The 16,027-nt window shown below is 43.6% G+C and overlaps 1 protein-coding gene across 2 annotated transcripts in view; it reads right to left on the bottom strand.

Annotated features, from left to right (window-relative positions):
- Positions 1–16,027, bottom strand: part of NUP188 (nucleoporin 188) — a 43,235-nt gene that overhangs the window by 8,123 nt on the left and 19,085 nt on the right. For both annotated transcript variants that reach the window (XM_070799373.1, XM_070799374.1), the window contains 19 exons: positions 15,021–15,221; positions 14,075–14,164; positions 12,605–12,670; positions 11,571–11,690; positions 10,657–10,783; positions 8,465–8,617; positions 8,145–8,271; positions 7,848–7,935; positions 7,676–7,752; positions 6,841–6,955; positions 5,369–5,489; positions 5,191–5,257; positions 4,385–4,513; positions 3,944–4,083; positions 2,753–2,859; positions 1,546–1,752; positions 1,259–1,428; positions 683–752; positions 225–292 (listed from right to left, as the gene is read on the bottom strand). In XM_070799373.1, the coding sequence (XP_070655474.1) occupies positions 225–292; positions 683–752; positions 1,259–1,428; positions 1,546–1,752; positions 2,753–2,859; positions 3,944–4,083; positions 4,385–4,513; positions 5,191–5,257; positions 5,369–5,489; positions 6,841–6,955; positions 7,676–7,752; positions 7,848–7,935; positions 8,145–8,271; positions 8,465–8,617; positions 10,657–10,783; positions 11,571–11,690; positions 12,605–12,670; positions 14,075–14,164; positions 15,021–15,221 (2,243 nt within the window). The remainder of the gene's footprint in view (positions 1–224; positions 293–682; positions 753–1,258; positions 1,429–1,545; positions 1,753–2,752; positions 2,860–3,943; positions 4,084–4,384; positions 4,514–5,190; positions 5,258–5,368; positions 5,490–6,840; positions 6,956–7,675; positions 7,753–7,847; positions 7,936–8,144; positions 8,272–8,464; positions 8,618–10,656; positions 10,784–11,570; positions 11,691–12,604; positions 12,671–14,074; positions 14,165–15,020; positions 15,222–16,027) is intronic.

Below are 16,027 nucleotides of genomic sequence, written 5' to 3'. Positions count from 1 at the left end.
TAAAATCCCGAGCACAAGGAGTTTGCTTCACAATCACTCTTTCTGACAATCACAAATGCCATCGATGGACTGACCAAGGACACGGATCCGTGGCCCTCCAGAAATGGCTCCAAACCAGCTCTCTCCTCTGTCTGGGCTCATTTGGCCACGCCCTCAGCAGTAGACTCCATGGGTCCCCCCGCCACAAACCTCTGATTAAAGTCTCAAAAGGGGAAAGGACTCACTTAACTACATAGTATATCTCCAAGCAAATTATCTTCATGATTAGGGCACAGGTTTCCAGGATGCTGGGCTGTGGAGGGGGAGAGCAGAGAGTCGTGAGAACCTCTCCCCTGGGGCCCCTCCCTCCCACGTGGGCCAGAACAGGGACCGGCACTAGCAAACAAGAAAGCACGTTCCCTAGCGAGTGGGCATCTAACTTGCAAGAGCAGAAGCGTCAGGTCCAGTGTCTCGAAGTGAGTGGGGACCACAGAGCCAGCAACAGAGCAGGGCATGCTACCCTCCTTCCCAAAGCAAGACTTCAAAGGAGAGGAGACAAGTGCTTCTCTGAGAAAGAAGTTCCAGGTGAAGAAAACGTGCTGGTCATTTAGTCAGGTGGGGGTAGACATTTTCCACAGCCCAGTCTCAGCCCAGCCTTCACTCCCAGGGCCTCTCCACCACTGTCCCTCCCTTCAGCACTCACCTCAGATGTTTCCGAGGGAGGAGAAAGCGTACCAAATAGCGGACTCGTTAGATTCTCCCAAAACTTGGGTCTGAAAAGAAAATACATGGCAGAAATCACACTTTCTCTCATACAGTCCTTTTTCTCCTCTTTCCACCTCCCCTTGGTGGTCACCTCTCCACATTTTCTCAGTTCCAACCCTAACATCTGCTGCATAGGTCACCTGTTCGGACTATAATACATAAACAGAAAGCGGTTCCATGGACAAAACAGGGACCCAGAGTAAAGCGTGTTCCATTCAGTTCAATGGCTCGAGCAAGTCACCCTCATCTGACTACTGTTTCTTATGAGCAATGGCTTTGGGGGTTGGCAGAAGGTGGGAATTTGAAAGGTAGAACTCTAAGGTAAACATATCAGAGTAAAGATTACACCTGCTGGGGCAGCTTTAAAAAGAGAATAACTCCCACACAATAACCCAAGCACGAAGCACTTTTAAGCATGACCTCTCACAACAAACCTCCCAGAATGACTGCCCCCTTATCTTATAGACAAGGACACACACTCCAGAGACTGAGGAATTTCTGGAGTCAGACTCACTTGGTTCTGAGGACCAGCATGGCACTGTCCCGCCGGTCCTGCCACAGGGCGTGCAAAAAGGCGATGGCTGCCCGGTGCAGCAGTGGGGGGCACCAGTAGCGGTCCTGCTGCTGGGAACCGATCAGCTCCAGCACCGCGTGGAGACAGCTCCACACCCCGAGGCTGAATTCCTGCAGAGGGACAGTGAGAGCTCAGGCCCACAGCTTTGGCCCACAGCCGGACCTGGAGAGTCCAGCACCCACCTCCCAGAGGGCCACGTCCCAGCTTCATCCCAGGTGCAGGCTCACCTTGGAGCCATCGCTGCCATCCTTCACCTCCAGATTCAGAAACAGTTCAATGAGGCCTGGCTGCGTCTCTACAGCAACCGTGAGGAATTCCAGAATCATGACTTTGATGCGCATATCCTCAATCTTGCTCTGCAGGCGGGTCAGGAAGGCGTCTCGGATGGCAGCCGCATCACTGCCCAGGCAGGCGTACACTGACATGGGCGCCACCTGGCAGAGACCGGGACACACAGGTAGAGCTCCACCTCCAGAAAAACCGCAACAGGCACCTGCAGAAAGGTGCTGAGGAACTCTTGGAAAAGGCCAGAGAGGGAAATACCCAGATGGACAGGTCTGGGCCAAAAGGGACATCACACCAAACTACAGCAAAAGATGCCCCATGATTCCCAGAGAAAATAGTAATCAACATAAAAAGATGCATAACCTCTCTTACGGTTAAATAAATGTAAAGCTTTTTAAAAAAGATAACATTGATTTGCCTATTAGATTAGCAAGGATTAAAAAACTGGTGAAGTCACTGTGGCAAGGATATGAGACTTAGGTAGTATAAACTGTTACATCCTTTCTGGAGGCTAATTTCAAAATATCTAATAGAAATTTAAATGTTCATTTATATCTAACTAATTTTTAGGAATTGTAAACAAAAGTTTACAGAGTTCTGTGGATAGGAATGTTCACTACAGCACTATTTAACAGTAAGACAGAAAATAGCATAAATAAGTTAGGACCCATCCATGCTATGGCACGTCACACAAGAATTAGAGAATGAGGTAGATCCCAGTGTGCCCATACAGCAAGGCTGCAGGATGTGGTGTTAAGTGAAGAAAGCTAGTCACAAAACTGTATGTATCGTGGAATTCTGCTTTGGAAAAGAACAAAAGCTCACACTAAACATTCTTTAATACATAAGCATGGATAAAAAGAAACCTGGAGCAATGTGTACCAATCTGCTCACAGGAATTCTTAGAAAGAGGAGATATTAGAGGAGACCTTAATTTTCTGTAAAAGTTTATCTGTAACATTTAAACAAATATTTTAAAATGAGTATGTATGTCTTTCATAATCAGGAAAAAAAAGTGTGTGTGAATGAGTATGTGTCTATAGGTACATCACTTTAAAAGTCCAAGTCAGTTACATCTCTTAGAAGAAACACTATTCTCAAGCACAAAGTCAGTTTTCTGGGGCTTGGACTTGTTAGGTGGGATCCTACCGTGGCCAGACGTTTCAGCAGCTGGATAGCAAGACGAGGCAGAGCTGGGTCGTGTTTGTGGTAGATGTATTTGGCAAGAACAGCAATAAGGTTGTTCCCATGGGCACCTGAAGAAGTACAGGAAACAGTTCAGACAGCAAAGTATGCCTAGTTCAAGCTCTTAGGAGAGGTTTCTGTTCAGAAAGCTCACATACATGAAGGAATTTACTCTCGAGTACTTGGAGGGCCCAAGCGGATGCAGGTGGCCCTGTCATTCTCTTTCTTCAGTAGCCAAGGGGACAGGCAGGATTGGGGGTAAATAGCTCAGTCCAACTGGAGAAGGCAATGGCACCCCACTCCAGTACTCTTGCCTGGAAAATCCCATGGACAGAGGAGCCTGGTAGGCTGCAGTCCATGGGGTCGCTAAGAGTCGGACACAACTGAGCGACTTCACTTTCACTTTTCACTTTCATGCACTGCAGAAGGAAATGGCAACCCACTCCAGTGATCTTGCCTGGAGAATCCCAGGGAAGGGGGAGCCTGGTGGGCTGCCCGCTATGGGGTCGCACAGAGTTGGACACGACTGAAGTGAGTTAGCAGCAGCAGCTCAGTCCAATACATTAAGAGCAGAATTAGATACACTTTTTAGAAAATAGTCTTTTAACAAACAGGGTAGGAAAAAAGACATCACATTATATACAACATGGCACTAAATGCAAAAAATCATTAAAATCCCAAAATGATACAGCTAGAAAAAGGTCGTAGATGACATCCAAATGCCTACTTGAAAATAAGGAAACTGGGTCCCAAAGAGATTAAATGAGTAGTTTAAAGCCAAAGAGTAATAACAGTCAACACTAACTAGGTACCAGGTTTTACAGGCAGCAACTGAATGTTCATTATGATCTTACAAGGTAGATACTGTGACTATCCCCATTTTATAGACGAGAAATCTGAGGCATAGTTGTTAAAATAAGGTGCCCAAGGTCAAAGCTGGCTGGAGCCAGAATTTTAACCGAGATACTCTGAACGTGTATTCTTTACTATTATTCTATCACCACTGGGAAGCAGACGTAAAGTATGACACAGTCTTATTTCTAAGTCCAACTGGTGATCATTACCGAATTTCAAAAATACTGTTGACCTCTAAAACACAGCCTGCAGTATGTACTTACGGGCAGAAATGCTGCTAATTAGAAGAAAAATACATACCATGCTGTGTGAGAGCCTGTTCCAGAGGGGACACCACATTAGAAGGCGGTTTCAGCCGAATGACATTGTTGGTGACAGAGAACGCCAACTTCACTGTCTTGATCAGCAGCTGGCCCTGGCCCTGGCCCTCTGCCCCATCGCTAGGGTGCCAAATGGAAACCAAAGTTGATTCAGACAACATGACTTCATTCGCAACACATGTGCTCTCATGAATGAGATTCCAACAACAGTCCCAGAGTTCAACAGCTCTAGAGGCCCCAGTCCAAACTAGGGGAGAGGAGGCGCACTCAGCTCCCTTTGCTGTGTGCCAGTCTATACAGCAGCCAGTAGGTTATACAGAGGCTACATCCTAGGAAGAACAGGTTGTCTTTCTTACGCTCCAGTTCTTACAACATGCGGGCACGATAAAGACACATGGGGAAGGTGGAGAGGAAGGCCTACCTGCGGGGCTGAGCAGCCATGACCATGTCGATGGTGTCCACACCGATGCCCATGATATTGATTACTGTCTGTCCTGCTTCCGTGTAGGCCAGGCTGCAGATGCAGAGAGACTGCAGGCTGGGGGTGTGACTGGAAGACAGACACGTTCTGAGTTACCAGGGAGCCACCAAATTTATTACTGGAAGTAAAGGGTATTGTCCTAATCTAACCAACTGGACATCAGTGATACAAATCAGCTCTTTGCCAGAGGAAGCCACTCTGATTTCTTTCCTTAAACAGACCCTGAGAAACCATCTAAATATCCGTCAATTAATGAAAATGCTTACTGAAACAAATCACAATTAATCCATAGAGTGGAATGCATGGAACCATTAAAACAAAACAGATCTGCATGTAGTGGCATGGAAATAAAGTTACAGAAGATTAAGTACAGGCAGAGGGAAAAAAACCTAGAAGACACATGTTAACTTGTTAACAGCCATCTCTGGGAAATAGGGTTATGAAGGGCATCTTGCCCTATTTCTCTATGACATATACACCTTTTGTAAAGATCATAATACGTGTGTGTATAATTTTACTGGGGACAACCTTGTTACCACTTCATTTGCTCTTCTCTCTTCAGAGGGATAAAGGAGAAACAGGCTGGTGGAAGGCAAATCTGAACCCCAAGAGCACTGAGCTCTGGGCCCAACCAAGCTGAGTTCTCTGGAAGAACGAGCCAGCTGTGCAGAGCAGAAGCCCGAGTCTTCCCTTGCAGAGTGGCAGCATCTCAAAGTACCAAGCGCTAGCAATCTCCCCCCTCCTACCTGCTGTGCAGGTCTGTCTCATGGCACAGGTTCAGTATTGAATGAATCAGCTCCAGGATCAGGCAACCTGGACTCCAGAAAAGACATAGGAGTGATGTAACCTCGGGTGATGACCCTTATCCCAAGAAAGAAAGGTGGCCAGGGAGCCTCCCATCTTCGCTGCCCATGTTCTCCTTACCAATCTGTTCTCTCACACCATGGGAGTTGTATCGCCACTTGTGGTAACTTGGCAGCATCTCCTTCAGCACAAACATGACACAAGGCACCAGCCCTTGGCTCTGGGTACTACCAAGCTGCCCCTACAAGAAATCTTGCCGTGAGGGCATATGCCACTTAAGAATAAGTCACTTTACCACTAGAGATTTGACTCCAAGACCACATATCCAAAAGAAACCTGGGCAAACCTTGGCTATCAGTGGGGGGAAAAAACAACAACAACAAACATCAGAATACTCTAGTTCAACTGAATCCAAGTCATAGGTTTCCCCAGAATAGAGAAAGGGACTAAAAAGACAATGTGACAATATCACAAAAGGCACCTACAAGAAAGAGAAGGATGAAGGCTAAACCTGAGCAGGAGAGAGGTCCATCTGAAACACAGAGGATACAAGACTGTTGACAATGGAAAAACCCAGGTTCACTGTCATGATCACCAACCACCCTCTAAATTCTATCCCATCACTCAAGTATCAGAAAGGAGATCTGATCCTCAAAATCCTTTGTCCTAGTATTACTTGTTACCATCAGCTTCCTTATCGTAAAAGTAAGGTTTCTTTATATAAACATATCTACTTCCCTATCTCTACACAGAACCATTTCTATTTAAGCGTTCATTGACTGATTCTTGCAAGCAGCACACGTGCTTAGCGTTCTTCATGTGGAGCCCTCTCAACTCCAAGAGGTAGAGATCATTTATCATACCAGTTCAGAGACGTGCTAAGAAATTTAATACCTGTCCAAGGTCATACAGCCAGTAAGTGGTCAACCTGAAAGGTAAACCTAATTTTGACCCCCAAATCCATGCCACACAAGTATTTTTCAACCAGAGCTGTGATTCATTACCGGATTGTGAGATCAGCTTGTTAGAAAACATCAGAACGCACCTTGCATAGTACAAGCTGTGTCACACTTTGCAACTCCACTTTGTGTGCGCTTAGTCGCTCAGTCGTTTTCGACTCTTGCGACCCCATAGACTAGCCTGCCAGGCTCCTCTGTCCAAGGGATTCTCCAGGCAAGAATACTAGAGTGGGTTGCCGTTCACTTCTCCTGGGGATCTTCCCAACCCAGGAATCGAAGCTCGGTCTTCTGCATCGCAGATTCTTTACTGACTGAGCTATGAGGGAAGCCCCAACTCCATTTTAGAAGTAAACATATGATGTACATACTGGGACATGATGAAATGTGTACATATTATCCTGGGCTTTGTCAGAAATAACTTTATGAAGTCACTGCATTACGCTGTACGGACTCTGAGTATTAAATAAGTTAACAAAGATGAAGCATTTACTATAAAGTCAGGCACACAATAATCAGGACACAGAGACTGCTATCACTGTAACTTCAGGACAACTGTTAGGCCTGTAAACAAATGACTACAGTAACGGGATATAGGAAAATTATTTCAGATGCTTCTATCTGATGAGATTTTACCTTCACAAGAGTGGTGATCAAGCGCAGAAAGGCAACAGTGACCCCATACTCGCCCTGGGGCTGTTCACTATTCATCAAGAGGTTTCCATACCCACCAGCATTCATCCCCTCAGCACTGGGAAAAAACAGAGGGACAAAGGGGAAAAAAATAATGGGATGCTTTCAATAAACTGTAAATTCAATTTCAATAAACTGTAATAATTCCTGTTATTGTCTCGATGACTTGGGCATAAAATGAAAAAGCCCTGCAAAGGAATTAATCAAATCTAGGGTACTTATTAACCAGGGGAAGCATTAAGGACTTTACTGATATACAACCTCAAAAGTGAAAAATCAAATAAACATGAAGCAAGCATGTTTGTCTCATTAGCAAGAGAGAGCAAGAAGAGAACGCTCAGGTAGTGAGATGGAGCCTGTGTGTTAATAAATGGTGCATCAGCAAGCTTGCGTGGCCATGAAACACAGAGAAGTACAGAGTGACCTCAGCTTAAAAAGGGGAAGTTGAGCCTCTGGATCCAGACACCCCTGGATTCTCTAGACTAGAAAGTTAACTTCCACATACCTAAGGTGGTTGCTGCTGGATGAGAACTACCTCTCTCCCTCAGCTTTAAAGACTGACCCACATCAGTGCTCGCCTAAGGAAAGAGCCTCTGTGCCCCAAGTCCCATCACCTTCTTCGCCTCATCCTGACTCATTTCTGGTGAGAGGACTGAAAAGGCAAGCAGCAGAATACAAAGGCTCTGAGAAGCACCTTTAAAACTAATGAAGCTAGCTGAGATCTGAAATGTAAGGGATACTCCCCGGGAATACACTCTACCCCCAAGACCTGGCTCACCTGATCATCTGACTCATGCTGGAGACCTGGTGGGCCACGAAAGGCAAGAAGCCTGTGTGAAGAAGATCAGTCCAGACCTGGAGAGGGAAAAGAAGAGTCGAGTGTCTGTGGTGTGTCTTCAGGTATATGCCATGCGTGACATTTTTGGGCTGTTAGGAAGACTGTGTCTCACCTTTGCTGGGTTCCGGGCAGCCAAAACAGTCAAGCAATTGACGCAAGAAGCGATGACATCCACAGGCGGGGAGATCACTGTTGTTAACCTGGTTGGAGAACAGTACATTGCACTCAGTAAAATGAATAAAGTGACTTGTTCCATCACAAGTATTTTCCAGTCCTCTCTCCCCAGGTCCCTCCTGGCAGCAGGAAATGAAAATAGGAAATCCCTCTGCTGTGGACAGATATCACACCAGGGTTTCCCACCATGGGCTGCGTGCAGCCTCTGACCCAGTGGGAGGGACCAGATACTGACCGCTGCAGCAGCATGTAGATGCGGGACGTGATGGGCAGGAGACAGTCTGCTATCGACAGGTCTGTACTGATGACCTTATGGACCAGGTCGATGATGGGTTTGACCCGCTGGCAGTGCTGAATCACATCTGAGGGGGAAAAGTTGTGATCTCAATGAAAACAACTCCTTTAAGATCACTGAATAGTCTCTGAGACCCAGATAAATGATGCTAATCACAACCTGGAAAGTTCTGAATCTTATCTTGAAAGTTTCTGCCTTCCAAATCCTCTAACCATGACCATTTTTCTTCTCACAGCGATCGCTCTCTGAGCTGAGCTCACCTGCAGTGGAAACGACATGCAGCAGCATCTCAATCTCGCAGGTGAAGAGGGTCCAGCTGCTATACGAGTATTCCCAGCGCACCAGGTAGGCCCTATCGTCCAGCATCACTTGGCCCACGGTGCCTTGAGGTATGCGAAGGTTGGTCTGACCCCCTAAAGAAGAAAGAGAAATTAGTCTACTAGGAAGAGGAGATTCCTATGACAGACAGCAATATCTAATCCCACAGAGATGTACAGACTCTCTTCTTAGTACCCACTACTGTTACAGCTTTTTGCATTAAAAAGGGACAAAAACAAAAGCTCTCAACTGTCATAGGGGAAGTGAGTCTTTCCACGTGTCTGAAAAACAATCGAGTGCAGAGTGGTTCTCCACTCACATGATGACTATAGGAAGACCACCTTACAGGACAGCAGGTGCCCAGGTCACCAGGTAAGTCACTAGCGATGCAAAGATTAGAAGAGTAAGGCTGTGCCTCCCACATTTTATTCCTTGAGCATGTGGAATATACAAGTGCTTACAACTGTTAACAGGTTACTCTCACATGCTGCCAGCAGGAAAGGAAATTGCTGTTTTCCTACAACTTAATTCAACACAATCGAAAGCCTTTGACAAAATTCAACATCCATTTATGATAAAAACTCTCCAGAAAGCAGGAATAGAAGGAACATACCTCAACGTAATAAAAGCTATATATGACAAACCCACAGCAAACATTATCCTCAATGGTGAAAAATTGAAAGCATTTCCTCTAAAGTCAGGAACAAGACAAGGGTGCCCACTTTCACCATTACTATTCAACATAGTTTTGGAAGTTTTGGCCACAGCAATCAGAGCAGAAAAAGAAATAAAAGGAATCCAAATTGGAAAAGAAGAAGTAAAACTCTCACTATTTGCAGATGACATGATCCTCTACACAGAAAACCCTAAAGATTCCACCAGAAAATTACTAGAAATAATCAATGACTATAGTAAAGTTGCAGGATATAAAATCAACACACAGAAATCCCTTGCATTCCTATACACTAATAATGAGAAAACTGAAAGAGAAATTAAGGAAACAATTCCATTCACCATTGCAATGGAAAGAATAAAATACTTAGGAATATTAAAAAAAAAATTTTTTTTCTACCATTTTTCTCAAATTGTGGTAAAAAAAATAGATAAAATTTACCATTTTAACCATTTCTAAGTTGCCAGGCCAGTGGCATTACGTACATTCACATGGTTATGCAACCCTCACTACCATCAACCCAAAGATCTGTTTTCATCATGCAAATCTGAAATTCTGTACCCATTAACCTGTAATCTCCATTATCCCAGCCCCCAGCCCCTGTCAGCTACCATTCTATTTTTTGTCACTATAAATTGAACTACTCTAAGTACCTCATATGCATGGAATCCTACAGTATTTAACCTTTCCGGACTGTTCTACTTCATTTAGTACCGTGTTTTCAAGGTTCACCCATGTTATACATAGCATGTGTCAGAATTCCTTTTCTCTTTAAGGCTGAATAATACTCTCCAAATTTTGGCTCCTAAGAAAACTTGGTGTCTTATCTATATATACTGCATTTTAGAAAATCCATTTCATCTGTCAGTGGACATGTATTTAAAAATTTTATTGCATACACCCTTTTACCCAGCAGTCCCACTTTAGGGATTCTATGTACTAAAAAGTAAAACCACCAGGACATAAAGGTATATGTCCCCAGAGAAGCACTGTTTGTAGTGGCAAAAACCTGACATAGCCTAAATGTCCTCTAGAAGGTGAAAGATAAAAAAATATGAAACTTCAAGAATAATTATATAGTTACTAAAAAGAATGAGTCAGATCTACATGTAATAAAATCGATTTGCAGAGAACCTGTGAGAGAACACAGAGATGTGTCAGAGGATATACACCACACGGAACAGTAACCATCTGATGAGGATGGGCCTGAAAAGATTCGAACATTTAAAAACATAGCTCTGCGCTGTCTCCTTTGTTATAATGAACAAGCACTATTTCTGAAGTAACACGATCAAATGATGTAAAACAGTAAGAAACCAATAATTTATCAGGAAATCAACAAGCACAGTGGAGGAGAGGATCCACTTTAAAGGTACCTGCCATGAAACATTAAAACAGCAGTCAGGTCAACACAGACGCCGTGGAAGAGGCTACTGAGTCAGGGTCATCTGTCTCTCTCACCTAGAGGGTAAAGGAGTTTGGGTGTTTGCCTCCGCCAAAGGGTTCCATCTTCGTGGGAGATCACATCATGGGGCTTGTGCTTATAGAGTTCATTGTAGAAAGACATCTTATCCAAGAAACTATACACCTGCCAACACACAGGAACAAAAAACAAAGAGCTATACATTTACTGAGGGACATTTAAGGGGCCTCCCATCTGCTTTTCTGCTCTTTTAGCCAGACTGTGTATGTGCTGACTCTCAAAATTCCTACAGAGCCATCCCTAGGACTCTTCTGAGACTTGCCTCAGCACTCCTTGTGAAGTCAAACCCTTCTTATTCTTTAACGCCCAACTCAAGGACCCTCTCACTCCACAGACCGCTGTCTCTCCTGAACAGTATGGTCTTGACCACTCAGATGACATAAATTACATACCACTTGGCTTTATGGTTCTTATTTAGTCACTAGGCTATGTCCAGCTCTTGTGACCTCATGGACTATATAGTCCACCAGGCTCCTCTGTCCATGGGATTTCCCAGGCAAGAATATTAGAGAGGGTTGCCATTTCCTTCTCCAGGGAATCTTCATGACCCAGGGATCAAACCCAATCCCCTGCATTGGCAGGCAGATTCTTTACGGCTGAGCCACCAGGGAAGCCCACCTAGCTTTACTACTTAATTCTTATATCCATTATTCTCTTCTAACTAGATATTAAGGAACTTCACATTTTGTCTTACTCCCACAATATCTATAGGTAGATACTTAATAGGTACTCAAGAAAATTTAATTTTATAGAACTGAGGAACTATCATCAGCATTTTTCATTCAACTGCAGACTAATTCTTGCCATGGCAGTGGAACTGCAACGTGAAAAGCAAAAAGGATTTCTAAAAAACATCTCCCATTCTATTTAGGCATCTAACTGAATAACCTACCTTCTTAGCAGTAGACTTCCCTGATACAAGGGCTCGAAGCAACTGCAGGAGTGGAGACAGGAGATGGGGAAACATTCCACATACACTGTCCAGAATGATCCCGAGACCAGAGGTTGGTTCCTATGGCAGAAGGGGAGAAGTCACTGACCTTCATGTTATCCAGAAATTAACACATCTCTGAACTGCCCAGCAACCATAAGAAAATATAAAATAAATCCTTTTCTTTAGGTAGACGGCATTTCTCTAATAATTTAAAACTTCCATGTTAAACATCCAGTGAAAGAGGCTTCAACAACTGAGTGAGACCCTGAAGGGAGACTACTGCTGCCTGCAGTGACCTCTGCTAGGAATCCTCGCCACAGGAAAACACAATGTAGCTGTACATGATCTGCTTCCACTGATATGAAAAGCACCCACAGCCTGTCAGCAGTTAGCACCACACGTGAGCATCATATCCTAATCTGCATTTTGTTTCCCACCACCTCAGGAGAAAGAGGGTGCAATACACAGGCAAAGCATTCAGGCCATAGTTCCAAGAGAAACATTTATTCATCACCTGGGCCTTGAGGCTTGAGGCTGCTGTCAATGCTAAGACTAAATACCAGTGAGAAACTGTTCTCTCCAAAGCCGAATCCTCACCCTAACACATAACAGTACTCTGAGAATTTCTAAGACAGTTACAATCACCCAATGGTATGTTCAGGAATTAGAGCACTACTGGTGTCTGAGACTCTTGATGTGAAAAAAAGACTTGGTGGGTAGGAGAGAGGACACACTGGCTAATAATGTGGACTAGGGACTCAAGTCAGATAGAACTACATCTTGACCCTATCTAGCGGTGGTGACTAGCTCAGGCAAGTAACTTTCCATCTCTGAGCATCACATTTCCCCACACACAAAATTGGATGATATTATCTAATTTATCAACTTTTGTATAGATTACATGAGAAAACAGACCTAAAAGCTTAGTCTAAGAACTAAAACAAATTCTGCTACAGAGAACACCACAGCCTGACTCCCTCTGACATACTTACTGTTCCCCAGAACAGTTCTGGGAGAGAAGGGTCTGCCAGGACTTCACATGCTGTGTCAATTACATCCTGTTGAGGAGGGAAGAAAATGGCTTACTTTTCCTGGTTGAACCAGTCTTTTTTTTTTTTTTAGCTGCATTCTATTAAAATAAAAACATGGGAGGAGAGTTCAGGATGGGGAACACATGTAAAAAAATAAAAATAAAAAAATAAAATTAAAATAAAATAAAAACATGAATAATACCTTCATATAGTATGTCAGAAAGAATTCTGGGGTTAAAAAGTAAGGAATTGTAAGATGGTAAGCAAATTAACCTTTCTGAACTTCAAACTCTAACAGGGTGAAAATATTACCTGCCTCACAATGTTGTCCTAAGGATTAAATGTTAAGATCATGTACATGGAAACAAACTGCAAATCTTACAATGCATGTAAATGAGAGGTATTACTAGGCCCAGCTTAGCTGAACCACACCCCCACCCACTCTGTCCGTGGAAAAATTATCTTCTACAAAAGCGGTCTCTGGTGCCATAAAAGTCTGGGATGCTGCTCTAGGGAACTAGTGGATGGAGACAATGATGTGGTTTGTGGATACCATAATTAACAGCACAGCTACAGACTAAACGAAATCTGACATACTTATCAGCCAATAATATATAGATCTATTTAGATCCTAATACAAACTTATGATAAACTTATGACATTTACAACGAGAAATTTGAGTCCTACCTTATTTGAAGATATGTTTTCCTAGATATGATAAAGGTTGTGAAGCTTCACTAAAATATGTGTATAAAGCAAATACTGTCCAGGATTTGCTTCAAAATAACCAAGGAGGTGGGAGGGAGGTTCAAGAGGGAAGCGATATATGTATACCTATAGCTGATTCATCTTGCTGTATGGCAGAACCCACTGTAGTGTAAAGTAATTATCCTCTGAAAGAAAAGTAACCAAGGAGGGAAGGGGCAGAAATGAGTACAATCAGCTGTCCATCGATCATTTGGAAGCTGGTGATGGAGCATGAGGGTTCATTACACAAATCTGTCTCCTTCAGTATATCTTTAAAATATTTCATTTTTTAAAAATACTGCACAAGAATATTTATTAGCATCCATGGATGTTTGGGACAAATGCACTACAGAGTAAAAAATTAGGTTGTAGAACAGTATATAGATGGTGATTCCATTTCTAAAGAACTACTATATTTTTACATTTGGAAGGGAATATATCAAACTGTTAACACAGGTTATTCTGTGTGGTGGGCTTACAGTTTTTTCTTTTTATCAGCACTTCCTGACTTTTTAATCATTAATATGCATCTTTTTATAATATAGTAAGTGGAAAAAACAGCAATAAACAGCAAATTGTACTTGAAGTATATGGGTCTGTGTTATATCAGCTCCAAAGGAGTATTTTAGGAAGAAGACTGCAAGCTGGGCAGTGTAGACAGTCTCATGAAAGCCAGACACTGACCTGCTGATTGCCCAGGGTGTGCAGCTCCAGGGAGGTCAGGACAAAAGAAAGGAGTCCGTAGACACACATGCAGGCAGTGCTGGTGGTACACTGTAACGACAAGGGGTCGGGGGAGCTCTGAGTAGCAGCACTCTCCTCTAGGCTCGGCGTGATCCCATCACATTAATGCAGTCTCTCTAAACAAATGGGAAGAGTACCTGAGGCTTCACAATTTTCCTAACTTGGTCCCAAAATCAGGAAGACAAAGGAAGAAAAGAGAAAGCAGAAGCTATACACATTACAGTACAGACAAGAACATCACAAGGGAACCCTTTTCAAAATGATCAAAGTTTTCGTAGGGAGGAAAACCACCTCCAGCCTACAAAAAGGATAGAGTCTCTATGTGCTGGTAGGAATGAAGCAGCTGCCTCAACTGTCACTGAGATATATCAACCAGCGCCAACAAGTTGGCTAAGGTTTCATTCAGCATGTCAAAACAAGCTGATTAAACCATGCCACTCAAACTAAGCCCCAACACAAGACTCAAAAAGAATTTCTAATTCATCCCATTACAGTTGAATGAATAAGCCCTCTCCAAAGATTTATCCAGTCACTATGACCAAAGTTGTAAGAGATACTTAGTGGCACAGCATAACACGATGGCAAAGGGTCAGAGAAGGTTCAAGCGGGACCCACCAATTCACTGTTCCTGTGGGCAAACACCATCCCTTCTCAGTTTCAATTTCCTAACCCGTAAAACAGGGTAATAATTCCCAATACACAGAAGTGTTGTGAGGATGAAACAAGATACTGCGCAGAAAATGCTGAGAACAATGTCTATCACAATAAAGGCTCTATAAAGGTTACAAAGTTATCATTGTTATCCCCGTCACTGACAGTCATTATTACTACAATGATGATTCATCAACGAGCATCCACCCTGCTCTTTGCCCATTCGCATGCTCACGTCATTTCCCCCACTGGCCAGCGAGCGGAGCAGTCGGGTCAAGTACTGAAAGACGTTCAGTTGGATGGCTGTCCCCCCTATCTTCCGGACCACGCTGCTTGTCTCTTCTGGATTCAGGGTGTGACGGAGGAGGGCCCATGCCAAAAGCACTGGGGCATGATGCGGAATGTCCCCAAAGGTCAACATCAAACGGTCCATATCCTAATCAAAAGAGGATACATCCATGTCACTTAACACAAAGGGTCAAGACTCTCACAGAGGATCTTTCACCATGCTTAGTAAGTCGTCCATCTGTCTAGGGTGCCCCTCTCTCCCATTCTAACATTTCACTCTCCCCAAGCCCCCAGCCACTTCATTAATAAGAGCCCTCAATTACTCTTCCCTTTACCCACAATTCTCTCTAGATTTTAAGTTGTGTCAATTTAAGATGATAAAATATATGTTCAAATGGAAACTCCTAGAAAAATGTTCCTGATCCTTCCAGAACTTTCTCAGATCTCTCATTTTCTATCTTTCTGTCCATCCTGTCTGTTCTTTCCTATTCCTCTTTCACATGCTGCATAAACGCATACACCCAAGGTTCTGTCCTTGGGCCCCTTTTGTCCTTCTATCATCTCCCTGAGGGACTCTACTCATTCTCACAGATTGAACTATCACCTCTGTGCAAATATTAATAAATCTCAGATTTCTTCCAAATCCAATGAACTGCTTTTTAAAAACCACGTATTCATTACACAGCTGGCCACGCCGGGACTCAGCGGCCGCACACAGGACCTTGACTTTTCGCTGTGGCAGGTGCTAGCTTTAGTTGCAGCATGTGGGACCTTTAGTTGACTCAGGTGCAGTTCCCTGACCAGGGAGTGAAGCCGGGTCCCTTTGCCCTGGGTGCCTGGGAGATTTAGTCACTGGACCACCAGGGAAGTCCCTTAATTAACAGTGGAGAACCACAAACTCCACAATAAGGAAAATTTTATGTGGCAATATAGTTGAGTGATTAAAAGCTTACT

This window comes from Bos indicus, chromosome 11 (assembly GCF_029378745.1).
Source record: "Bos indicus isolate NIAB-ARS_2022 breed Sahiwal x Tharparkar chromosome 11, NIAB-ARS_B.indTharparkar_mat_pri_1.0, whole genome shotgun sequence".
Lineage (NCBI taxonomy): Eukaryota > Metazoa > Chordata > Mammalia > Artiodactyla > Bovidae > Bos > Bos indicus.
This window is presented reverse-complemented; position numbering and strand designations above follow the sequence as displayed.